The sequence below is a fragment of the Plecotus auritus genome, assembly GCF_963455305.1.
Source record: "Plecotus auritus genome assembly, chromosome: X".
NCBI lineage: Eukaryota > Metazoa > Chordata > Mammalia > Chiroptera > Vespertilionidae > Plecotus > Plecotus auritus.
The window spans coordinates 61,679,262-61,705,906 of NC_137784.1; the positions used below are offsets into that span (position 1 = coordinate 61,679,262).

The 26,645-nt window shown below is 38.1% G+C and overlaps 1 protein-coding gene across 2 annotated transcripts in view; it reads left to right on the forward strand.

Moving 5' to 3' along the window:
- Positions 1-26,645, forward strand: part of XK (X-linked Kx blood group antigen, Kell and VPS13A binding protein) — a 245,497-nt gene that overhangs the window by 122,691 nt on the left and 96,161 nt on the right. Inside the window, exon 3 of one of the 2 annotated variants that reach the window (XM_080652691.1) lies at positions 6,152-6,647. In XM_080652691.1, the coding sequence (XP_080508817.1) occupies positions 6,152-6,647 (496 nt within the window). Of the gene's footprint in view, positions 1-6,151; positions 10,085-26,645 lie in introns of those variants that run through there. The other variant, XM_080652690.1, reaches the window with a different exon arrangement.

A 26,645-nucleotide genomic window follows, 5' to 3' on the forward strand; every position in this document is an offset into this window, starting at 1 on the left:
AACAAGTATGATTTATTCAGGCAGACAAAGAGAAGAAGGCTATTGGCAGAGAAACAAATGAATTAGTACCCTGTGGCAAGAAGCATATGAAAGTTATCAAGGGACAGAACCAAAATGAAAGGAGGAAAACAGCTTAAAGCACTACTTCTCCAACTTTAATGGTCACACATATCACCTGGACAATCTTGATAAAATACAGATTCTGACTCAGTGGGTCTGAGGTGGAGCACTTCTAACAAACTCCATCAGTGATAGAGTTGCTGGTCCATGAGCTACACTTAGAGATCTGTGTGGGTATGATAAGAGAGGAAGGTGAAAAGTTCAAGTTAACACATAGATTTTTTGATAGGATAATCTGCAGTAGTAGTGTCATGGACTTCTAGAGGAGATTTTCAGGGAAATACAAGTTTTGTTTTTGTGGGGTTTTTTTAGTCACTTCTAAGATCTTGGAAGAGATATCTATCTGGTAGGCCCTTGGATAGAAGGGGAAAATAAAACCATGGTACAAAATGAGAAGGAGTACAAAGAAAGTGAGAGAATGATTAGACGAAAATGATGTGATCACTTCTACAGAAAAAATTTCAAGAAGGTGGGGAATGAACAATGTCAACTGTTTCAGAGACATCAGGCAGGTGCAAGACCAGAATCCAGATCACAAGGAGTTGAGGATTAGAAAGTGGGTGTTTTGATTATAGATAACTCCAGAGGGTTGACTGAAAAGTGTCAAGGAGAGTGCAATAATGGAGTGGAAAGAAAGAATGCAGATTGAAGGGAAGGGTTCTTCCTCCCTCCTCTCCTCACTTTTATTTGTCCTTCCTTCTTTCCTTCTTCCCTCCCTTCCTTTTAGAATTGTTATAGAAATTTTCCAACATACAAATAGATTGAGAGGATATTATAATGAATTTCCATGTATCTATCACACAGCTTCCACAATTTTGTACATTTTTGCCAAGAAGGGATGGTTTTTTTTAGATGCAGCTGACTTAGGCACATTTACATATACACTCAGGAATAAGCCAAGATAGAGGGAACAGTTGGAAATTTAGAAGAGAAAAATGATAATTGATGGAGCAAGATATTTGAGAAGGAAGCAGTGATGGAGTATAGTACAAGTGGTGATCCTGGCTCCAGATAGTGGCAAAGACACTTTGTCTATTGAGTTGAGACAAAAAGAGCTAAAAATCACAGTCCCTCAGAAATCTGGTTAAAATTTCAATTCCCAGTCCCATGGCACTCCGTATCCCTTCAGGCTTCTTCTGTTCCTTCCTTGAATCCATTCACAAATATTTTTCCCCAAAAATCTATTCCACCCAAACATTTCACAAGTTCAGTTATTTTATTGAAAATCCAGTGCCAACTGAGAGTGGTCACATTACAGACAACAGTCACATACCATCTTCCATCTTGTGAGCACCCTCTATTATCTCTCCAAAGCTACAGAGAAAGTGTTCCTTTTGTCCTACAACTAAAATTTCTTCCTAAGAAATCTAGGGGAAGAGAAGATGGCGGCATATATAAACACCTGAAATTGCTGCCTCCCACAACCCCACAACCCCTTAAAAACTACAACTAAAAGACAAAACGGACATCATCCAGAACCACAAGAAGGCTGGTTGAGTGGAAATTTTACAACTAGAAGGAAAGAGAAAAGCACACTGAGACTCAGAGGAGGTGCGGAAGTAAACTGCAGAGGTATGGAGGCGTGCACATGGAAAGGGCTGGCAACTGAGGACACGGGTGTCTTTTCAATCAGGAGGGAGACACAAGCTCCCAACTGCTCTGAACTCCAGTTCCGGACGAGGCTCTGGGGACACAGACTCACAGGGGGAGAAACTGGACTGTCTGGCTTTGGGTGGAACTCGAGGGCGGCTTTCTCTCAGAGGTGCTTGCAGCTATTACCGAGGGACACTGAGACTTGGGGGCCTCTTAGGGCAGGGCTGAGGATCAGCCATAGCTGTTTGCTCTGCCCTGTTGATTCCCTGAGACCCCGCCACACCCAAGCTGTGCGCAGAAGCTTTTGCATATGAATGGCCTGGCCCTTTGAAATCTAAAATTACCTAACAAACTGCAGCTGGGTCAGAGAGTGCCAGAACTTCCAAAAGAAGGCCCAAGGCCCCATAGCAGCTTGCTTTGCTTCACAGCTGGGCCTCATCTGGGCACCTCCAAAACTCAAACAAAGAAGAGGAATCTGCTGATCTCTCTGTAGCTCCTGCTGGGTGGCCTCAGGCAGAGGCTAAATTAGCACCTCCTTGGAGATCCAAGAGCCAGTGTACCCAGGGGTCAGTGTAGGACCATCCAGATTACAACTCCTCAGATCCATAAGGGACATACTCAGGGGGCATACTCAGTGAGCACCAAAGCCCCACTGAAGCAAGTCTTGCCTCATAAGGGTGTCTCCAGCACAGAAGTTCTCCCAGCATAGACACAACTGATCCTCACAGCCAATTGGTCTGGAGGTCAATTACTCCCAGTGATACCAACAGTAATCAAGGCTTAACTACAACAAGACTGTGCACACAGCCCACAAAGGGGTGCACCAAGAGTGTCCACATCAGGTCACTGGGAAGGCTGAGCCACTGGGCCCTATAGGACACCTAGCACACAAAGCCACTCTATCAACACAGGGAAGCAGCCAAAATGCGGAGACAAAGAAACAGGTCACAAATTACAGAAATGGAGGAAAGCCAATGACTGGATATAGAGTTCAAAACCACAGTTACAAGGTTACTCAAGAATTTTCTAGAAAAGGCCAATAAATTTAGTGAGACCCTCGAGGATATGAAAAAGGACCAACTAGAAATTAAGCATACACTGACTGAATTAAAGAATAATATACAGAGATCCAGCAGCAGACTAGATGATCCCAAGAATCAAGTCAAAGATTTGAAATACAAAAAAGCAAAAAACACCCAACCGGAAAAGCAAAAAGAAAAAAGAACTCAAAAGTAGGAAGATGTGTAAGGAGCCTCTGGGACAACTTCAAGCGTACTAACATCCGAATTATTGGGGTGCCAGAAGAACAGAGAGAGCAAGATATTGAAAACCTATTTGAAGAAATAATGACAGAAAACTTCCCCCACCTGGTGAAAGAAATAGATTTATAAGTCCAGGAAGTGCAGAGAACCCCGAACAAAAGGAATACAATGAGGACCACACCAAGACACATCATAATTAAAATGCCAAGGGCATAAGACAAAGAGAATATTAAAAGTAGCAAGAGAAAAACAGTTACCTACAAGGGGATACCCATACAATTGTCAGCTGATTTATCAACAGAAACTATGCAGGCCAGAATGGAGTGGCAAGAAATATTCAAAGTGATGAATAGCAAGAACCTACAACCAAGATTACTCTACTCAGCAAAGCTATCATTTAGAATTGAAGGGCAGATAAAGAGCTTCACAGATAAGAAAAAGCTAAAGGAGTTCATCACCGCCAAACCAGTATTATATGAAATGCTGAAAGGTATTCTTTAAGAAGAGGAAGAAGAAGAGAAAGGTAAAGATAAAAACTATGAATAAAAAATATATATCGATCAACAAGTGAATCTAAAAATCAAGTGAATAATAAATATGATGAACAGAATAAGCTGATGAATATAATAGAATCAGGGGCATAGAAAGGGAGTGGACTGACAATTCTCGGGGGGAAAGGGGTTTGGGGGGTGCGAGAAGAGACTGGAAAAAAATCGTACACCTATGGATGAGGACAGTGGAGGGGGTAAGGGCAGAGGGTGTGGTGGGAACTGGGTGGAGGGGAGCTATGGGGGGAAAAAGAGGAGCAACTGTAATAATCTGAACAATTAAAATTTATTTTAAAAAAATAAAAAGAAATCCAGGGGAAGAAATTATTTTAATCACTTAACATGGAGATTAAATTTTTGGTATCAAGTCAGGAAATGAGCAAATTAATGCCTAATACAAATTAATTTCTCTGAGAAATATGAAGAGAATTCATTTGGAAAGAGTTCGTTTGGCTGGAATTGTGTGGAGAGAAGTTTTATAAGTGTGGCAAGGGTTTGGAATATTGCCAAAGCCTTCCTTTTAGCTTTACCTAAAGTGATGTATTACATTCTAATAAAAGATGAAAACAGCAAAATGCACCCCCCCCAAACACACACACTCACATAAAATGAGAATATGATTATTAGGGAATATTAGACTGCTATGAAGTGCCACTTATATAGGTGGGTCTTTCAACTGGTCCCCTTTTTTGTTTACTATCGGAAGATAAAGTTGGGAAATGGTATCAGGAAACTTTTCTTCTCTTAAATCTGAATAAGTAGGTATTTGTGTGAGCATCATCCTAGCCATTCATTAGATAACAGCTTAGTTCTACGGGTAGAAATGTACATTCCAAACATTTTCTACAAGCTTCTTGTCTCCCAAGTGTGTCTCTTCCTGCCCTCCCTTTCTATCTGTGATATTTTGCAGTGAGCACCCAATACTGGGAGTGATAATTTAAGTCAGTAATTTCAAGATCATTTCAATTGGGTAGTAATTTGGTAACTCTCTTGATAGAGAAAAATATATAATTTGGAAATTATCGATCTAACAAGAGAAAAATGGATAGATGCTTAAAAATTGCTTAGGTCATTACATTGTTAGAAGCAATAAATAATTTGGAGTTTAAGTACCATAAATATAAACAATATAAATACTGTATGAGTATGAATTCATAATTTACATTTTAATTATTTATGCTTAGCTCATCTTCTGCATTTGAAATATTTTTCTTATAGTGGAAAATCATAAGGACTAAAAGAAAAGGATTCAATACTAGATTCTTATGGTATAGAAATTTGTAAGCATACAATATATGTACTACTTTACAATATTTCACTGAATTAGCCTCTCAAGAAAAATAACTCAGTCCAATTATGTCCCAGTCTATTCTTGTGATAGTATTCTATCTTTTAAATTTGATTAGTAGACAATAGTCTTTCCAGTGAATGATATTGATCACTTAAATCAGTGCCAAAGACTAAGAAATATTGATGCTTTGCATAAAATTGAGCTTCTCCCAGGCAAATAAGTATCAAGGCTTCAGAGTTTTTATGCCCACCAAAATATAGATTTTTTCCCATTGATTCAGAAAAAAATGACAACCTTTTTTCCCATGCATTTAAAATTATACATTTAGGAAGAGGCAATTATATTACAATGACGTTGCATTTTAAGAAGCAGGCATGGAAGGTGTTACCTCAATGTTATGGGTCAGAAAACAGAACCCACAGAGATTGCCATTTACTCAGTGTGGCCTAGCAAGACAAAGCTAAAACCAGAGCCAGATTCTTGGTTCCTAACTCCAAGCCCTGACTCCTGACCTTCTTTGTTCAAGTATTTGGACTTGGTGGCAGCCTGTGTTAAGTGATTATATTTATGTTTTGACCTCACAGTTTGTGCTCTTGAGTTGGCAGCACATTTCTTACATAGTAGAACTCACAGCCAACAGTGTCATGCTATCAAACACAGCACAGTGTTCCACTTAGATGAACCACATCTTCTTCTGCTGCTTTGTATAAACCTGGATAAACCCATTAGCCATAAGTCATTTTAAGAAAAAAAAATAAAGCTTAGATTTGAGACTTCTTAAAACACAGGTCTTTCAGCCCAAGGCAGATTGACTCAGTAACAGTGAGGTTCTCATTTCTTTAGCAATCTGTAGAATTTAAGAATATAACTGAAGAGTAAAGAATAGTTAGTATGTAAATATAAAAGGTCCTGCAGATAGAGCTATTTATTATTGAGCTCCTTCTGTTGTGTACCTTCTACTGGCATATGTTGAGATCAAGAAGAAATATCAGATATTGGCACTCTTGACTCCCCAGGAACTTAGAAGCCAAATGAAGAAACAAAACACGCCATGTAATGGGCTCTATGGATTCAGGCAGAGCAACGGGGTCAGAAAGGTGTTTTAGTTTGAGTTGACCCTGAAGCAGATCCTGATACAAGGATTTGAGTGTATGTATATTTGGTGGAAGGTGGAAGGAGCATGAGAGAAGGGAAAGGAAATAGAAAAGAGAAGACAGCCAATAAAGGGAAAACTATTAATCAGCTATCACCATGGGTAGAGGGCTAGTGCATGTCTTCCATAGTAGGATTCTTGGTGGAGGTGAGACTTGACAATGCTCTTTCTCATCTCTCCCCAGGTGTCTGCATGTTACTATCCCTATTGTCCATTGTGTATGGAGCCTTGCGCTGCAACATCCTAGCCATCAAGATCAAGTATGATGAATACGATGTAAAAGTGAAGCCTCTGGCCTATGTCTGCATCTTTCTCTGGAGGAGCTTTGAGATTGCTACTCGAGTCATTGTCCTGGTCCTCTTTACCTCTGTCCTGAAGGCCTGGGTGATACTGGTAATACTCATCAACTTCTTCAGCTTCTTCTTATACCCTTGGATCCTCTTCTGGTGCAGTGGTTCCCCATTTCCTGAAAACATCGAGAAGGCCCTCAGTCGAGTGGGCACCACCATCGTGCTGTGCTTCCTCACCTTACTTTATGCTGGTATCAACATGTTTTGCTGGTCAGCTGTGCAGCTGAAAATCAACAGTCCCGACCTTATCAGCAAGTCTCAGAACTGGTACCGGCTACTGGTATACTACATGCTGAGATTCATTGAGAATGCCTTCCTTCTCCTTATGTGGTATCTTTATAAGACTGACATCTATATGTATGTGTGTGCACCTCTATTGATTTTGAAGTTGCTCATTGGGTACTGCACAGCCATTCTATTCATGCTGGTATTCTATCAGTTCTTCCACCCTTGCAAAAAGCTCTTTTCCTCCAGTGTTTCTGAAAGCTTTCAGCGGTGGCTAAAATGTATTTGCTGTCACTGCCGGTGGCAGAAATCCTCAGATTCTGTAGGAAAGACAGATGTAAGGTCATCCGGAGACAGAGATGAGACACCTTCTAGTAGTAAAATAAGTTCTATGCCTAGCCAGATCTTGAATGCTGATGATCTCTGCTCTGCTTAATAGGACCTGAGTCTCTTGAGCCAAAGACATATTGCTTTTTTGGGTTAATTACTGTTCTTCATACAAGTGATGAGGTCTGCACAGTTAACAAATCAGGAAGTTAACTCTCATCTCCTTGTGAGTTGCTCCCATTTAGAGAACTCTTGGGTGTGTGAGAACTATGACGAGAAGCCAGGGAAACTTCTGAGTGTTAGAGGAGCAGTCTAAGGCACTACCATTCACAGTCAACCATGTTCACCCAGGCATTACTGTGTGTGTGTTTTATTTTTTCACTGACAAAGTACCCATGATATCTGAGTTGAGCTGGTTAGATTTATCAGGTATAATGAGGACAGGGGCTTTCTTATATTCTAGTTTTCTGGACTTCTAGTCTGTGTAGCCTAATGTTTTATTATTCCTGAGCATAGTTTTCATCCAAGAGCTGGCTTGATGATCATATAAAGTTACTGGGTTTTGCCATTGGCAACATCATTACTGTCAGAGCTTTCAGAGAGAGCTGTTCAAGTTTCATTTTTGAATAGACTAGTGTTTCATTTTCATTTCATTAGGGCTCTTTTTATATAACCAACTGTAGCCACCTTGGACTGCTATCTCTAATTGATTTAAAAGTCTAGATTTGGAGACTTTATACCCAAAGATCCATGGATACAACATTGAGTTCTAAATTTCATTATGGAAGCCCCAGACTTTTAGGAAAGTTATGTATTCCTTCAATATATTGAAGTTCTGGAACAAGAGGGTTGTTAAAACATCAAAATGATGTAGGCTTTTGTAAGCAGAATTCTTAACTTCTTGGGAAGGTTGAAGATGTGAATCAGAAAGAAGGTAGGCTTAAACCTCTTCAAGGTTTAGTCCTGTCCTACAATTCTGCGGAATTTCTAGTAGAATTTGCTAGGATTTGCCTTCTTAAGAAGAAAATAAAACTCATAGTCTTTACTCCACTTCTTCCTTGCCTGTTAAGAAAGTTGAAGACAAGAGTTACTTTGGTTAAGTTAAAAAAAATAAGTTACTTCGGTTAAGTTTTTCTAGAAAACTCTACAGAAATCTTTCATCTAGCACAGGTATATAGGACATTTCATTTTTATTAGTTGAAGCAAAAAGGTTTTTTTTTCCTCCCACCAAGTTAGATGTTGACTTCAGAAACTTAAATTATAGAAAGTGATGAAATGACCATAAGATACTTGTCTTTAACTGAATGCATTTTTATTTGGTGTTATTATTATTTAATTTGTACAAGATCTCCAATTTTTTCTTTCTATACACTCCTATCTTCAGTATAATTTCTGAATCCTATTTGCTTCATAAAAGGATTATGTAGGATATCCTCAGTTGTCTTTGGAAAATGCCTGGATTTAATGCCATTATTTCCACCATAAGAACCTTGATAATGGAATACCTAGAAGCAGGTAGCCTGTCATTACGTAGGCTGGACATTATAGGTCAGTCAGGGTTGACAGTCTAAATCAGCCGTGGGCAAACTACGGCCCGTGGGCCGGATCCGGCTGTTCTATCCGGTTCTCTTGCTCTCCCCTCCGCTCCTTTACTTTGAATTTATATTAGTTCACACAAACACTCCATCCATGCTTTTGTTCCGGCCCTCCGGTCCAGTTTAAGAACCCATTGTGGCCCTCGAGTCAAAAAGTTTGCCCACCCCTGGTCTAAATACTTGGCTATACTTCTGACCCATCCAGATTCTAACGGCCAGACTGTGAGGACCAAGTTAAAAATGGTTATTTTGAGCAGGAGTAGTTGTCAGAATTAGACAGGGATGGAAAGACTGGTACTTCCCAGCCTTGGTTTGGAAGCTTGTCTTCAAATACATTTTAATGTAGAGAGAATAGGTAAGCATTTTGAGTGACCTCAAATCAAACTAACAGTGATGGCCTGTCACATTCCCAAAGCCCAATTATAAGCCACTTATATAAGTACAAAGAGGTTTGGTAACTAACTTGGACATTTTTTCATCTTTAAGCCTTAATATACAGATACCCTTGCTTTGGGGCCATGTGTGTCCATTCGTTTTGGGGGAGGAAAACCACTAATTTTTTTCTGCATGGTGAAAATTTGTCATGGTGAACTGAAATGGTAAAATTATAGTTCATACTGCAGATCTAGGTTGACCTAAAGACAAACAAACCAGCAAATTCCCTCACATGTTGAGAGTTAAAATGTGGTTTTCAGTTAGAATTCCAATTTTAAAAACTCTCAATGTTTTGTCTAATTAATTATATGCCACAACTTGTCACAACAGCTGCTCCAATTGAATTACTATAATTTCGCTGGTTAGAAGTGAAGTATTTCCTCAAAATATATTGAAATAAGATCATCAAACATATTTAGACTTTCTTCATTACTGGAGACAGTGCATTATAGAGATTGGCATCTCCCTGTTGAGCCCTACAACTGCTTTATGCCTCAGTTTCCTTACCTACCAAATTTGGATGATATACTTGCCCAGCCTACCTCACAAGGTTGTTGGAAAGATCAAATTAAATTAGAGGTGTGAAAATATTTTTTAAGTGCCATGTATATTGAAGGAGTTTTTATTATAGTTATTCAAATCCATAAACAGGTTATTGTTATTTTTTTACTGTTAGAAAAGAAACAACATCATCCACATGAGTGTCTCTAGTGAATATGTTGGCATTTGAACTTATGAAAGGGCAAGAGTGTAAATTGCCTTTACTTTTGGAGAAAACTCAGCCCTTGCCTGTCTCTTACCATTAGTTACTTACAAAAATTCTCACCCAAACACATAGTTCTTGGAAGGAAAAGACCCACTGCAGTCTGAGAAATTGTTTTTGATGGCAGATGAGAATCATTTTTGTATCTATCATCTTTCATAAGGGACATGACAGTCTCATTTGATAATTTACAACTTGAGTGCTTGAATGTGGGCTTAATCTTTTCAGCCTTGTAAATGGGAAAATGCTGCATTTCCTTGGAAACCACCTTGGAAAATTAGTGCTAATGTTATGTGTGAATGTGTCAGTACTTCTCAGCCAGTAAATTGTGGATGTGAATGTTATAGGCTGCTTCTCTGCAGCCATTGATGCTAATAAATGTTGTTTATGTTTCTTCATTTAATAAATTACTTTTGCAATTTCCCCTTTCTTTGCATTACTTATATAGTCCTTTTATGGCTTTTTTACTTCAGGGAATGTTTTAAAAATAGGAATTTGAAAATGATTTTGTTGTGATTAATTACGGTTTTGTAACCTCACCTGGAAATTCTTTCTGTATGATGAGAAACTTGAGTGTTCTAGGATTCTGTCTTGTAAGACCAACAGTCCACAGAATCTCCTATGATTGTTTTTTATAAGCATTTACTCTATTTGTTAAAGCTGCATTGCTGTTTCCTAAGATTCAGCTCAGCTATCTGTTGATTGCTGTGTGTGACACAAAAGAAGTAAGGTAATAGACATCTCTTCTAGACAAATATAAATAGTGTGCTGATTCAGAAATATAAAACACCAAAGGGGTGACTTGATATTAACATAAACAAATAATAAAATGTAAGTGATGATCCATGGTTGGAAAAATCATCAGTTATGAGACAGACATGAATTATTTCAAGAATTGCTTTCCTTCTAAAAGTGGCCTTACCATTTGGAAAGACAACTATAGGATGCATCTTTTAAAAGAGATCTCTTGGTGTTAAATCAATCCTTTGAGAAAACTGAATGTCTACAAGTATAGTGTTTAAGTACATCAACCTAAAATTACTTCATTCAGTGTTTATAAATGTTTTATTTTGAAATAATTTTAAGGTAATTAATAGAAGATCATAAAAATAGTTTAAACAGCCCTGGCCAGTGTGGCTCAGTTGGATGAATGTCATCCATGCACCAAGAGGTCGCTGGTCAGGGCACATGCCTGTGTTGCAGGCTTGATCCCTGGTAGGGAGCATGCAGGAGGCAGCTGAATGATGTTTCTCTCTCACATTGTTGTTTCTCTCTCTCTACTCCCATCTTCTCTAAAATCAATACAAACATATTTTAAAAATAATAGTACAAGGAATTCCTTTGTATCCTTCACCCAGATTCACCTATTAACATTTTGCCAAGCTTGCTTTAACATTCTTTCTTTCACCCCTCTTTTCTTAAATACTTTGGTGTGTATTTCTAAAGAACAAAGGCATTCTCTTACATAGCCATAGTACAGTGACCAAATTCAGGAAATTTAACATAGATACAATACTAGTATCTAATCTTGAGTCCTTATTTCACTTAATAATTGTTCCAATCACTTCATTTGTTGTCACAAAGCTTCCTCAACAATGTAAACCCACTCAGTTCTCTTCTATGGATTCTTTTTATTTAAACTTATCAGTAAGTTTTAACTTGCCTATGAACACTGGGAAAACTACAGCAGACTTTGAAAAGCTATTTGAAGAGAACATATGTTATCACTATTGACTAATAGGTTAAAACCATAAATTTGGAATGGTTACTGGTGAACTGTGGGTAATTCTTTTTCACAGATATCTATTTTAGGCATCAAGTGTTTGCCTCTTAGTATGTGAGCCTGTAGTTCTGTCACCATCCTTGCCTCACTGTTTGACAGAATTTGGGCCCAAGTTTGTAAAAATTAGGAAGAAGATAAGGGACGTATATATTATCCCTCTATGGCCATATTTCTCCAAGTTCTGCCTTCCGGGAGACTATATTATCTATCAACATCTTTACAAATGGAGAGGAGCTCAGAATTGTCAACTATATACTGTAATTAAACAAGTAACATTTTGAGACTTTTCTCTCTTTTTCAGAAATAAGGAACTTCATAGAAGCAGAGATTTGTACAGAGCTGGGAATTCAGAAACACCCCAATCCCACCTTTCCCAGCACATAACACATCCTATCAGACTAGACTCCTAACCTTCTAAGAAGGTGTGTCTGCCTCAGAAGCCTGCTTGAGGAAATTTCTTACTCCTTGTCACCTTGTGTGCATGGTTGTTTCTCTGAAAATTATTAGGCCACGGAGGTCTAAAACAGTGTTGGTTTAAGCAAGTTTTGTATACCAGAGAAGTATGCAGCTGCATCTCTTTGTCACAGGTTATCAGGAAATTTCCTACCTAGAGTCTACTGCAGCATACACTTTTGTGTGAGGGGGTTTCAGGGTTTGCCACCTACCAAGGAGAGGTTCATTCAGAAAGATTTTTGAGATTCTGCCTGTGCTTCTGCTCTCTCTCTATATATCGCCCATTCTGAATTAATTCTCTCTCTCTGAATGATGAGTTCCTGATTAAAGCCTGATTAGCCTGTTTCCTAGAGCCCTGGGAATATCATCCTTCTTAGACATCTGCATTATACATACTGGTTTAATGTCTTATCAGTCAGCTTCTTATTTTAATTTATAGGTGTGACATGATATTGTACATAAAAAAAAACATCAAAAAGACTCCATCAAAAAACTATTAAACTTAATAAATGAATTCAGCAATGTAGCAGGATACAAAATTAATGCCAAGATATCTATGGCATTTCTATACACCGATAGTGAACTTACAGAAAGAGATACTAAAAAAGCAATCCCATTTACCATCGCACCAAAAAAATTAAGATACCTAGGAATAAACTTAACTAAGGAGGTAAACGACCTATATGCGGAAAACTACAGGACACTGAAAAAAGAGATAGAGGAAGACGTAAACAGATGGAAGAACATACCATTTTCATGGATTGGTAGAATCAACATCATCAAAATGTCCATACTACCCAAAGCAATATATAGATTCAATGCACTCCCCATTAAAATACCAACGGCATATTTCACAGACCTAGAAAGAACTCTCCAAAAATTCATCTGGAATAAAAAAAGACCCCGAATAGCCACAGCAATCCTGAGAAAGAATGGTTAATAAGTCAGGTTTTCAGGGTGAGCAATAGCACTCAAGAAACAAAACAGAATTTAGAAATTCCATTCTGGGGTGGTACTGTAAGACCATTCCCCCACCACCCAGTGAAGAAGAGAATGGTTCTCTGTTGACCTCCTTTAAGTTGAGTGGCAAAATCTTTTAGGAACAATGGTGTCCAGCTGTATGGCTGCAGATCTCCCAGAATTGGAGTTAACACTCACTCCTCTCTACTAACTAGAAATGTTTGCACACTAACCAGAGATGTCTGGCATATACTCTATAATCATTTTTAAAACCATGGGGATGCTGTTGTGAGTGATTGAAAAGGACTGATTTAAATTGTCACCATATTTAAATTAACTTTGTCATTAACCCCCCACCCCCTACCATGTGCGGTTGTTAAAATTCAAGCACTATTATGTACAAGGGGACCTTAGAAGACCTCCTTTGTCATTGGAAATGTTTGGAACTGTTACCCTAGAAGGTTTTTTCTCTGCTGGAATGTTTTATCATGTGTGCTCATAGTATATACTTTTCCTTAAGAAGAGGGTTGTTCACATGCAAATCACTTGGCTTCTCTCTTTTCCAGCTTGATACAGAGTTAATAAAATGTGAATGTTCTATCTTCAAAAAGTAAATTATCTACCTTTACACAAAGTAGGTCATTTAAAAAATGCAAAGCACTAATAAATGTGTATTATAATAACCATCAAAATAGTGATTTCTTTTTAAAAATATTTATTTATTGAATTAATTGAGGTGACATTGGTCAACATGAACATATAGGTTTCAGGTGTGGGTTTCTATATTTTTATTTTATTTTTTTCCATTTTTTAAATTAAGGTATTATACATGTCCATATCTTACTGTTGCCCCCCCACCCCACTCCCATACATGCCCTCACCCCCCAATATTTTCCGTCCATTGGTTATGCTTACATGCATGCATACAAGTCCTTCAGTTGATCTCTTATCTCCCCCACCTCTCCCTAACCTTCCCGCTGTAATTTTCCATTCTTTTTGATGCTTTACTGCCTCTGTATCTATCTTTTTGTTCATCAGTTTATAATGTTCTTTATTATCCACAAATTAGTGAGATCATGTGGAATTTTTCTTTCATTGACTGGCTTATTTCACTTAGCATAATGTTCTCCAGTTCCATCCAGGTTGCTGCAAATGGTAAGAATTCCTTCCTTCTTATGGAAGCATAGTATTCGATTGTGTAGATGTACCACAGTTTTCTAATCCACTCATCTGCTGACGGGCATTTAGGATGTTTCCAGATCTTAGCTATTGTACATTGTGCTGCTATGAACATAGGGGTGGATATATCCTTTCTGATTGGTGTTTCTAGTGTCTTAGGATATATTCCTAGGAGTGGGATTACTGGGTCAAATGGGAGTTCCATTGTTAGTTTTTTGAGAAAACTCCATACTGTTCTCCACAGTGGCTGCACCAGTCTGCATTCCCACCAGCAGTGCACAAGGGTTCCTTTTTCTCCACATCCTCGCCAACACTTGTCCTTTGTTGATTTGTTGATAATAGCCATTCTGACAGGTGTGAGATGGTACCGCATTGTTGTTTTCATTTGCATCTCTCAGATACTTAGTGACTTTGAGCATATGTTCATGTGTCTATTGGCCTTCCTTCTGTCTTCTTTCAAAAAGATTCTATTTAGGTCCGTTGCCCATTTTTTTATTGGATCATTTATCTTCCTTTTATTAAGTTGTATAAGTTGCCTGTAGATGTTGGAGATTAAACCTTTATCAGTGATAACATTTGCAAATATGTTCTCCCATACAGTGGACTTTCTTGTTGTTTTGTTGATGGTTTCTTTTGCTGTGAAAAAGCTTTTTATTTTGATGTGGTCCCATTTGTTTATTTTCTCTTTAGCTTCCATTGCCCTAGGAGCAGTATAAGTGAAGAAGTTCTTTTGGCATATGTCTGAGATTTTGCTGCCTGTGGATTCCTCTAGTATTTTTATGGTTTCCCGTCTTATGTTTAAGTCCTGAATCCATTTTGATTTTATTTTTGTGTATGGTGTAAGTTGGTGATCTAGTTTCATTTTTTTGCATGTATCTGTCCAATTTTCCCAACACCATTTATTGAAGAGACTGTCTTGACTCCATTGTATGTTCATGCATCCTTTGTCAAATATTAATTGAGCATAGTGGTTTGGGTCGATATCTGGGTTCTCTATTCTATTCCTTTGATCTATATGTCTGTTCTTGTGCAAGTACCAGGCTGTTTTGAGAACAGTGGCTTTGTAATACAGATTGACATCTGGTATTGAGATCCCTCCTACTTTATTCTTCTTTCTCAGCATTGCTGTGGCTATTCGGGGTCTTTTTTTATTCCAGATGAATTTTCGAAGAGTTCTTTCTAGGTCTGTGAAATATGCTGTTGGTATTTTAATGGGGAGTGCATTGAATCTATAGATTGCTTTGGTAGTATGGACATTTTGATGATGTTGATTCTACCAATCCATGAACATGGTATGTTCTTCCATCTGTTTACGTCTTCATCGATCTCTTTTTTCAGTGTCCTGTAGTTTTCCGCATATAGGTCGTTTACCTCCTTAGTTAAGTTTATTCCTAGGTATCTTAATTTTTTTGGTGTGATGGAAAATGGGATTGCTTTTTTAGTCTCTCTTTCTGTAAGTTCACTGTTCCTGTATAGAAATGCCATAGATTTCTTGGCGTTAATTTTGTATCCTGCTACATTGCTGAATTCATTTATTAAGTTTAATAGTTTTTTGATGGAGTCTATTTGATGGGTTTTTTTATGTACAATATCATGTCATCTGCAAATAAGGACAGCTTTACTTCATCTTTTCTAATTTTGATGCCTTTTATTTTTTCTTCTTGTCTAATTGCAATGGCTAATACTTCCAGTACTATGTCAAACAGGAGTGGTGAGAGTGGGCATCCCTGTCTCGTTTCTGTTCTTAGGGGAAATGGTTTTAGTTTTTGCCCATTGAGTATGATGTTAGCTGTGGCTTTATCATGTATAGCTTTTATTATGTTGAGGTATGATCCTTCTATTCCCACCTTGTTAAGAGTTTTTATCAAGAAAAGGTGTTGGATTTTGTCAAAGCTTTTTCTGCATCAATTGATATGATTATGTGGTTTTTATCTCTCAATTTGTTTATGTGATATATCACATTTAATGATTTGCAGATATTGTGCCATCCTTGCATTCCTGAGATAAATCCTACTTAGTCATGGTGTATGATCTTTCTGATGCACTTCTGGATTCGATTTGCTAGAATTTTGTTGAGGATTTTGGCATCTATATTCATGAGGGATATTGGCCTGTAATTCTCTTTCATTGTGTTATCTTTATCTGGTTTTGGTATTAGGGTGATGCTGGCTTCATAGAATGAGATTGGAAGTGTTCCTTCCTCTTGAATTTTTTGGAACAGTATGAGGAGGATAGGTTTTAGTTCTTCCTTGAATGTTTGGTAAAACTCCCCTGTGAAGCTGTCTGGCCCTGGGCTTTTGTTTGTTGGAAGCTTGTTGATGACAGCTTCAATTTCTTCCATAGTTACTGGCATATGGAGCTGTTTAGATTCTTCCTGATTGAGTTTTGGAAAATTATATTTTTCTAGGAATATGTCTGTTTTTCCCAGGTTGTCCAGTTTGTTGGAATAAAGTTGTTTGTAGTATTTTTTAACAATCCTTTGTATTTCAGTGAGGTCTGTTGTTATTTCACCTCTTTCATTTCTGATTCTGTTTATTTGGGTCCTCTCTCTTTGCTTCTTGGTGAGCCTGGCTAAAGGTTTATCAATCTTTTTATCCTTTTAAAGAACCAGCTCTTGGTCTTATTGATCTTTCATATTGTTTCTTTGGTCTCTAGGTCGTTTATCTATGCTCTGATCTTTATTATTTCCTTCCTTCTGCTTACACTGGGCTTTTCTTGTTGCTCTCTTTCTAACTCTTTGAGTTGTAGGGTTAGCTAATTTATTACCATTGTTTCTTGTTTTTTGCAGTAGGCTTGTAGAACTATGAACTTCCCTCTCAAGACTGCTTTCGCTGTGTCCCATCGATTTTGGATTGTTGTGTTTTCATTGTCATTTTTGCCATGATGTTTTTTATTTCTTCCTTGATCTCTCTGGTAACCCAGTCAGTGTTTAATAGCATGCTGTTTAGTCTCCATATGTTTGATTTTTTTGGATTGTTTTATTGTAGTTGATTTCCAGTTTTATGCCACTGTGATCTGAGAAGATGCTTGATATAATTTCTGTCTTCTTGAATTAGAAGAGACTTTGCCTATGTCCCAGCATATGGTCTATCTTTGAAAATGAACCATGTTCACTTGAGAAGAATGTATATTCTGTGGCTTTGGGGTGAAATGTTCTGAAGATGTCAATTAATTCCATCTGGTCTAGTGAGTCATTTAGGATTGATGTTTCTTTACTGACTTTTTGTTTAGAGAATTTATTCACTGGTGATAGTGGGGTATTAAAGTCTCCTACTATGATTGTGTTGCTGTCAATCTCTCCCTTGATATCCTCCAGGAGTCTTTTTATTTCTTTGGGTGCTCCTGCATTGGGTGCATATGTTTACCAGAGTTATATCTTCTTGTTGGATTGCTCCCTTTAGTATTATGAAGTGGCATTCCTTATCTCTTGTTATGTCCTTCACTTTGAGATGTAATTTGTCAGATATAAGTATTGCTACCCCAGCTTTTTTTTCATTTCCATTCGCCTGAAAAACCTTTTTCCATCCTTTCACCCTCAATCTGTGTGCATCTTTTTTACTGACCGGGGTTTTTTGTATACAGCAGATATACGGGTCCTGTTTTCTTATCCAATCCATTACCCTATGTCTTTTGATTGGGGCATTTAATCCATTTTCATTTAAAGTTATTATTGATAGGTACTCATTTGTCGCCATTTTTATTCTTTACCCCTGTGTTCCTTCTTCGCTTCCTATTTTTTTTTTTTTTTTTTACAGAAGACCCTTTAGCATTTCTTGCATTGCTGGTTTGGTGCTAATAAATTCTCTTAGTCTTTTTTTTGTCGTGAAGCTCCTGATTTCACCTTCAGTTTTGATTGATAGCCTTGCTGGGTACAGTATTCTTGGATTCAGACCCTTCCTTTGCCTGACTTTGTATATTTCATTCCATTCCCTTCTGGCCTGATGAGTTTCTGTTGAGAAATCAGTTGCTAGTCTGATGGGTGTTCTTTTGTAGGTAACTTTCTGTATCTCTCTGTCCGCTTTTAAGATTCTTACTTTGTCATTGGTGTTTGCCAATTTATTTATAATGTGCCTTGGCATCGGTCTTTTGGGGTTCATTTTCTTGGGACTCTGTGAGCTTCTTGGATTGGTGTGGGTTTTTTCTTCCCTATATCAGGGAAGTTTTCTTTCATTATTTCTTCAAACAGGTTTTCTATTCCTTGCTCAGTTTCCTTTTCTTCTGAAACCCTTATTATGCGGATGTTGTTTTGTTTCATGTTGTCCCAAAATTCCCTTAGGCTCTCCTCCTGCTTTTTAATTTTTTTTTTTCTAGAAGCTGCTCTACTTGGGTATTATTTCCCATCTTGTCTTGTAGCTCACTGATGCGGCCCTCTGCTTCTTCTAGTCTACTCTTGATGCTTTCTATTGAATTCTTTACAGCAGCGATGTCATTTTTCATTTCCTCTTGGTTGTTACTCATATTGTCGAATTGGTCTTCCATTCTTTTCAGCCACCTTATGACCATTTCTCTGACAGGTTGCTTGCCTCTATTTCGTTTACTTCCTTTTCTGGTGATGCCTGCTTTTCTTTCTTTATCATTATTATTATTATTATTATTATTATTATTATTTATTAATTTTTTTAAAGATTAAGGTATCAAATATTTGTCCTCATCCCCCCATTCCCATCCCAAACCCCTCCCCACGCATGCCCCTATCCCCCTGTTGTCCGTGACCACTGGTTAGGCTTATATGCATGCATACAAGTCCTTTGGTTGATCTCTCCACCTTACCCCCACCTTTCCCTACCTTCCCTCTGAGGTTTGACAGTCTGATTGATGCTTCCCTATCTCCAGGTCTGTTTTTGTTCATCAGTTTATCTTGTTCATTATTTCCCCTAGATGAGTGAGATCATGTGATACTAGAAATACACTTATAAGAACCGAAAATGAGACAAGCAATATTGGTTATGCTGAGAGGCAAATGAATCAGTCTGTAGTGAGTTTCTTTCTGGGCCAGCAGTTCTTTGGAGTCCCAATTTCAATGTCAAACAGTTCCTTGTGTGTACATGTCAGCAATGACATTTCAGTTCTGGATGGTGGACAAATGGTGGTAATGCAGGTCCGACCATCTCTGGTTTGGTTGTGGGCAACCTGCAGCGACACACAGCTGCTGACTGCTAGCGTGGCAAGGCGTCGTCCACGTCTTCCATCTCTAGACTGTTTCTCTTCTGTATTCATGGCTGGAGCAGTCCTGTCAATTCCTCTCTTTTGCAGGAATCCACATGGTCTTGAAGGTGTTTTCTGAAAATATACAAACATATTCTCGACCAAAAGTTAATAAAGGAATCTTTTCTATAAATTTGACTTGGGATCCTTTTTCATTTTTTGCCCAAATGATTTTCCTTGGGCTAGTTTTGACCCATGTGTGTTTTTCATGGGTGTCTTGCTGTTAGCATTACAAATGAAAGTTAATTTTCTAAAGTAAAAATTTTCTAGATTTAATTTACTTACAGGATATTTTTCCTTACATGATATTCTTCTACTATACCCCCTTTTTTATTTAAATATTAGGAGGCTTTTGGAAGTTTTATAATGTAGTCTTGATTGTTCTTAAATTTTAATTTTTTGCAATAAAATATGTCTGCTTTAGGTTCATTACATAGTATGCAATTTTACCATGAGATGAACTACCAATAAAAATTTTAGTTAACACTTTAGGAACTGCTTTTTTCCAGTATCATTAATTTTTCTAGAATATTCACTTATTTCACTTAGCCAATTTAAATTAGTCTGAGAACTTGACTACTATTTTACTGTCAAATTTAATACTCTAACAACAATCTTATTTTACCCTGTAAATATTAGTGGAAAGGATTATTTGCATTCTAGAGTAGGTCCTGAGCATTCCTGGTGCTAGGTTGGATTTAGATATCAAAAACCCACTTCCCCACACCATGGGTACAAGGCAACTCAAACAAGTCTTGTTGCAGTGAGAGGGCAGCTTCTCTCAGCCAAGTCTCTGTCTGTTACCTGAGTCCCAATTTGAGCTGGGCGTGGGAATCAAAGCAGCCATGTGGATAGGAGACCTCCCTCAGAAGGGCTGAGGGTTCAGGCCCATGCAAAGTTGGGGGGGTGAGGGTCTGTGCCCCACCTCTGTTGACCCCCAAGTTCTCTCATGATGGCCCCTCTGTGATAGTGCCTGTCTTAAGTTGTTCCTTCCCTGAGGAATCTTACCCGACTCTGGCTAACCAGCCTTCCTCCAGGGCCAAACAGAGTGATGTGAGGTTCATTTATGTCTCCTTGGTAGCCTATGCCCCCGTGGCCTCCACACCCAGCACCTTCCTTGGGATCCCCTCGCCTGCTGGCGGGGCCCTGGCACCAATCACATGTGTTGGGGAACCCAGGTTTCTTCTCCATGGAGGGCCCAGCTCACCCCACTGGGCGAGAGACAGATCCATGGTACTAGCCACCACGAGGCTTCAACCTCAGCATGAACAGAAAGCACAGGCAACAGCTGTGGGCAATTGGATTGTGAGAAGATGGTCTCTTTCGGCTAAAAGGGCAAGAGGGGCCAATACAGAATGCTCAGGTGCCTTCCCAGGGGGCCCTCAACACAGTGGAAGGGATTAAATCCTTTCATGTCCTTTTTAAATTGCTGCCAGACATTCAAAGAATTAGTTTGTAAGTTTGTTTGGGATAATTTTACATTATGCTGTTGTAATTCTAAAATATCAAGAGATGTGTTACCTTTGTCTCCAAGCACCAAAAAGATGATTTTTTATTGATTCCCAAGGGTGCGAGGTACTATTATAAGTAATGGGGGTAATACAAATCTGGGAAAAATTATAATGACATAGTAGAATAATATCATGTAAGGATATTCTTTGCTCTAAGCCATGGCAATTCCATTTCAAACTGTGTGCCAATTTCTTTTTGTATAGACAAGGTCTTAGTTACATTTTCTTTACCTCTCCCAGGAGCAAGTAGTGATAGTCCCTTCCTTTGGTGTCCACGCAAGCCAGAAACCTCTGTTTAATTTTACACACAAAGGAGCAGTGGTTTGATTTTGTGTCATACCAAAGGGAAGCTGGGTGGCAACCCCTGTGTAATTATACTTCCTTGCCCCACCCATGGTCCTCCTGAATGACCAAGGTGTTTGGTATTATTGGTAGCAACATTAGGCAGGGGATCAGCCCATGTAAGGGCTCTTACCCATGAAGGGTCAGGAACATAAGTCCAAAATACTTCCCCATTTTCCCCAGGTAATATTACCATACAGCTGATGACTGCTAGCATGGCAAGAAAGACGTTCTCAGGCGTTTTTAGGGTTCTGGTTACCTCACAATTTCTTTTCTATTTTTTTTATTTTTATTTTTATTATTATTTTTTTTACATATGTGTCCTAATTCCCCCATTACCCTCCACCCCCCACTCATGCCCCAACCCCCTGTTATCTGCGTCCATTGATTAGGCTCATATGCATGCACAGAAGTCCCTTGGTTGATCTCTCCCCCTTACTCCCACAGACCCCCCTCCTTCGCTGAGGTTTGAGGTTCTGATCGATATTTCTCGGTCTCTGGATTTGTTCCTGTTCATCAGTCTATGCCGTTCACTATATTACACAAATTAGTGAGATCATGTGATATTTATCTTTCTCTGCCTGGCTTATTTCACTTACCATAATGCTCTCCATCTCCAACCATGTTGTTGCAAATGGTAGGAACTCCTTTTTTTTTTTTTACCACAGTATAGTATTCCATCGTGTCGATGTACCACAGGTTTTTAATCCATTCATCTGCTGATGGGCATTTAGGCTGTTTCCAAATCTTAGCTATGGTCAATTGCGCTGCTTGAACATAGGGGTGCATATATCCTTTCTGATTCATGTTTCTAGTTTCCTGGGATATATTCCTAGAAGTGGGATGACTGGGTCAAAAGGAAGTTCCATTTTTAGTTTTTTGAGGAAACTCCATACTGTTCTCCACAGTGGCTGCACCAGTCTGGATTCCCACCAGCAGTAAAAAAGAGTTCCTTTTTCTCCGCATCCTCGCCAACACTTGTCATTTGTTGATTTGTTGATGATAGCCATTCTGACAGGTGTAAGATGGTACCACATTGGTGTTTTGATTTGCATCTCTCGGATGATTAGTGACTTTGAGCAGGTTTGCATATGTCTCTTGGTCTTCCTTCTGTCTTCTTTAGAAAATTGTCTACTTAGATCAGTTGCCCATTTTTTGATTGGGTTGTTTATCTTCTTTTTGTTAAGTTGTATGAGTTCTCTGTAAATGTTGGAGATTAAACCCTTATCGCTGATATCATTGGCAAATATGTTCTCCCATACAGTGGGCTTTCTTGTTGTTTTATTGATGGTTTCCTTTGCTGTGCAAAAGCTTTTTATTTTGATGTAGTCCCATTTGTTTATTTTATCTTTAGTTTCCATTGCCCTAGGAGCAGTATCATAGAAGAAATTGCTTTAGCATATGTCAGAGATTTTTCTGCCTGTGGATTCTTCTAGTATTTTTATGGTTTCCTGTCGCATGTTTAAGTCCTTGATCCATTTTAAGTTTATTTTTGTGTATGGTGTAAGTAGGTGGTCTAGTTCCATTTTTTTGCATGTATCTGTCCAATTTTCCCAACACTATTTATTGAAGAGACTGTCTTGACTACATTGTATGTTCATGCCTCCTTTGTCAAATATTAATGGGGCATAGTGGTTGGGGTCGATTTCTGGGTTCTCTATTCTATTCCATTGATCTATATGTCTGTTCTTGTGCCAGTACCAGGCTGTTTTAAGAACAGTGGCTTTATAATACAGCTTGATATCTGGTATTGAGATTCCCCCTACTTTGTTCTTTCTCAGGATTGCTGCAGTTATTCGGGGTCTTTTTTATTCCAGATGAATTTTTGGAGAGTTCTTTCTAGGTCTGTGAAATATGCCATTGCTATTTTAATGGGGAGTGCATTGAATTTATAGATTGCTTTGGGTAGTATGGACATTTTGATGATGTTGATTCTACCAATCCATGAACATGGTATGTTCCATCTGTTTACATCTTCCTCTATCTCTTTTTTCAGTGTCCTATTGTTTTCCACGTATATATCTTTTACCTCCTTAGTTAAGTTTATTCCTAGGTATCTTAATTTTTTTTGGTGTGATGGTCAATGGGATTGCTTTTTTAGTCTCTCTTTCTGTAAGTTCACTATTGGTGTATAGAAATGCCATAGATTTCTTGGCGTTAATTTTGTATCCTGCTACATTGCTGAATTCATTTATTAAGTCTAATAATTTTTTGATGGAGTCTTTAGGGTTTTCTATGTACAGTATCATGTCATCTGCGAATAAGGACAACTCAACTTCTTTTCCAATTTGGATGCCTTTTATTTCTTCTTCTTGTCTGATATCACCACTCCTGTTCAACTTACAGCACTATGTTGAACAGGAGTGGTGAGAGTGGGCATCCCTGTCTCGTTCCTGTTCTTAGGGAAAATGATTTTAGTTTTGCCCATTGAGTATGATGTTGGCTGTAGGTTTGTCATATATGGCTTTTATTATGTTGAGGTATGATCCTTCTATTCCCACCTTGTTGAGAGTTTTTATAAAGAAGGTGTGTTAGATTTTGTCAAATGCTTTTTCTGCATCAATTGATATGACTATATGATTTTTATCTCTCAATTTGTTTATGTGATGTATCACATTTATTGATTTGTGGATATTGTACCATCCTTGCATCCCCAGGATAAATCCTGCTTGGTCATGGTGTATGATCTTTCTGATGTACTGCTGGATTCAATTTGCTAGAATTTTGTTGAGGATTTTGGCATCTATGTTCATAAGGGATATTAGCCTGTAATTCTCTTTCATTGTGTTATCTTTATCTGGTTTTGGTATTAGGGTGATGCTGGCTTCATAGAATGAGCTTGGAAGTGTTCCTTCCTCTTGAATTTTATGGAATAGTTTGAGGAGGACAGGTTTATCTTCCTTGAATGTTTCGTAAAACTCCCCTGTGAAGCCGACTGGCCCCAGGCTTTTGTTTGCTGGAAGCTTTTTGATGACTGCTTCAATTTCTTCCATAGTTTTCAGCCTATTGAGATTTTCAGAATTTTCCTGAATAAGTTTTGGAATGTTGTATTTTTCTAGGAATGTGTCCATTTCTCCTAGGTTGTCTAGTTTGTTAGAATAGAGTTGTTCATAGTATTTTTTAACAATCCTTTGTATTTCTGTGGGTCTGTTGTTATTTCACCTTTTTCATTTCTGAATTTGTCTATTTGGGTCCTCTCTCTTTGCTTCTTGGTAAGCCTGGCTAGAGGTTCATCACTCTCGTTTTTCCTTTCAAAGAACCAGCTCTTGGTTTCATTGATCTTTTGTATTGTTTTTCTGGTCTCTATGTCATTCATTTCTACTCTGATCTTTATTCTGTCCTTCCTTCTGCTCACTGTGGGCTTTTCCTGTTGCTCTCTTTCTAATTCTATGAATTGTTGAGTTAGATGATTTATTACCATTTTTTATTGCTTTTTGAGGTAGGCCTGTAGAGCTATAAACTTCCTTCTTAGTACTGCTTTCATTGTGTCCCATAGGATTTGCAATGTTGTGTTTTTGTTGTCATTTGTCTCCAGGATGTTTTAAATTTCTTCTTTGATCTCATTGATAACCCAGTAATTGTTTAGTAGCATGTTATTCAGCTTCCAAGTGTTTGAATTTTTTGAATGTTTTTATTGTTGTTTATTTCTAATATTATGCCATTGTGGTCTGAGAAAATGCTTGATATGATTTCAATCTTTTTGAATTTGGGGAGACTTTCTTTGTGACCCAATATGTGGTCTATTTTTGAAAATGTTCCATGTGCACTTGAGAAGAACGTATATTCTGTGGCTTCGGGTTGAGATGCTCTGAATATGTCAATTAGGTCCATCTGATCTAGTGTGTCATTTAGAATTGCTGTTTCTTTGGTGATTTTTTCTGGAGGATTTATCCAGTGATGTCAGTGTTGTATTAAAGTCTCCTACTATGATTGTATTGTTGCCGATCTCTCCCTTGATATCTTCCAGGAGATTTTTTATGTATTTGGGTGCTCCTGCATTGGGTGCATATATGTTTACCAGAGTTATATCTTCTTGTTGAATTTTTCCCTTTAGTATTATGTAGTGGCCTTCCTTATCTCTTATTATGACCTTTACTTTGAGGTCTATTTTATCAGATATAAGTATCGCAACCCCAGCTTTTTTCTTATTTTCATTTGCCTGAAAAATGTTTTTCTATCCCTTTGCTCTCAGTCTGTGTGAATCCTTTGCTCTGAGGTGGGTCTCTTGTAGACAGCAAATATATGGGTCATATTTTCTTATCCATTCAGCTACCCTATGTCTTTTGATTGGTGCATTTAATCCATTTACATTTAATGTTATTATTGACAAGTATATGTTTCTTGTCATATTTTTCCTTAGTGTTTGTGTTTCTTTTTGCCTTTCTCTTTCTTCTTTTTACAGCAGTCCCTTTAGCATTTCTTGCATTGCTGGCTTGGTAGTGATAAACTCTCTTAGCCCTTTTTTTGTCTGTGAAGCTCCTGATTCCACCTTCAATTTTGAATGCTAGCCTTGCTGGGTATAGTATTCTTGGATTCAGTCCCTTGCTTTGCATCACTTTGTATATTTCATTCCATTCCCTTCTGGCCTTGTTGGTTTCTGTTGAGAAATCAGTTGATATTCTGATAGGAGACCCCTTGTAAGTAACTTTCTGTCTCTCTCTGTCAGCCTTTAAGATTCTTACTTTGTTGTTGGTGTTCGCCAATCTAATTATGATGTGTCTTGGTGTCGGTCTTTTGGGCTTCTACTTGTTGGGGACTCTATGTACTTCTTGGACTTTCATAGTTTTTTTCTTGCCACTATCAGGGAAATTTTCTGTCATTATTTCTTCAAACAGGTTTTCTATTCCTTGCTTTTCTTCCTTTCCTTCTGGTATTCCTATTAAGCGAATGTTGTTTTGTTTTGTGTTGTCCCAAAGCTCCCTTAGGCTGTCCTCTTGCTTTTTAAGTCTTCTTTCCAGTTGCTGCTGTGTTTGTGTGTTTTTTCCTACCTTTTCTTCTAATTCACTGATGCGTTTCTCAGCCTCTTCTAGTCTACTGTTTAGGCCTTCCATTATGTTCTTTATGTCGTTCTTCATCTCCTCTTGTTTTTTTTTTTTTTTTTTTCATGTTGGTGACATTCTCATTCAGCTCCTTATAGTTCTCATTGAGTTGTGTCTATTTGTCATTGAGTTGTGTGTATTTGTCATCCATCCATTTAAACATCCTTATAACTATTACTCTAAATTCTATCTCTGATAAGCTGCTAGCCTCGAATTCATTTAACTCCCTTTCTGGTGGTTCCTCTTTATCTTTCCTTTGGGGATTGCTTTTTTGTCTTCCCATGTTTTCCTGTAATGTTTTAATTGTAGATCCAATTGCTTTGCTACCCAGGTTCTTTTGGGGATGGTGCTACTGGCATAATCTCTCAGTTCTCCTGGGCTTGTTAATCTAGTGTAGCTCCCTACTTGAGCTATTTGGGTTCTCTTGATGTAGGCCTGCGAGCTTCAGAGGCACAACTGCGGTGTCTAGAAGTCAGCCACGTGGAGGGGAGTGTCCCAATTTTTGCTGTCT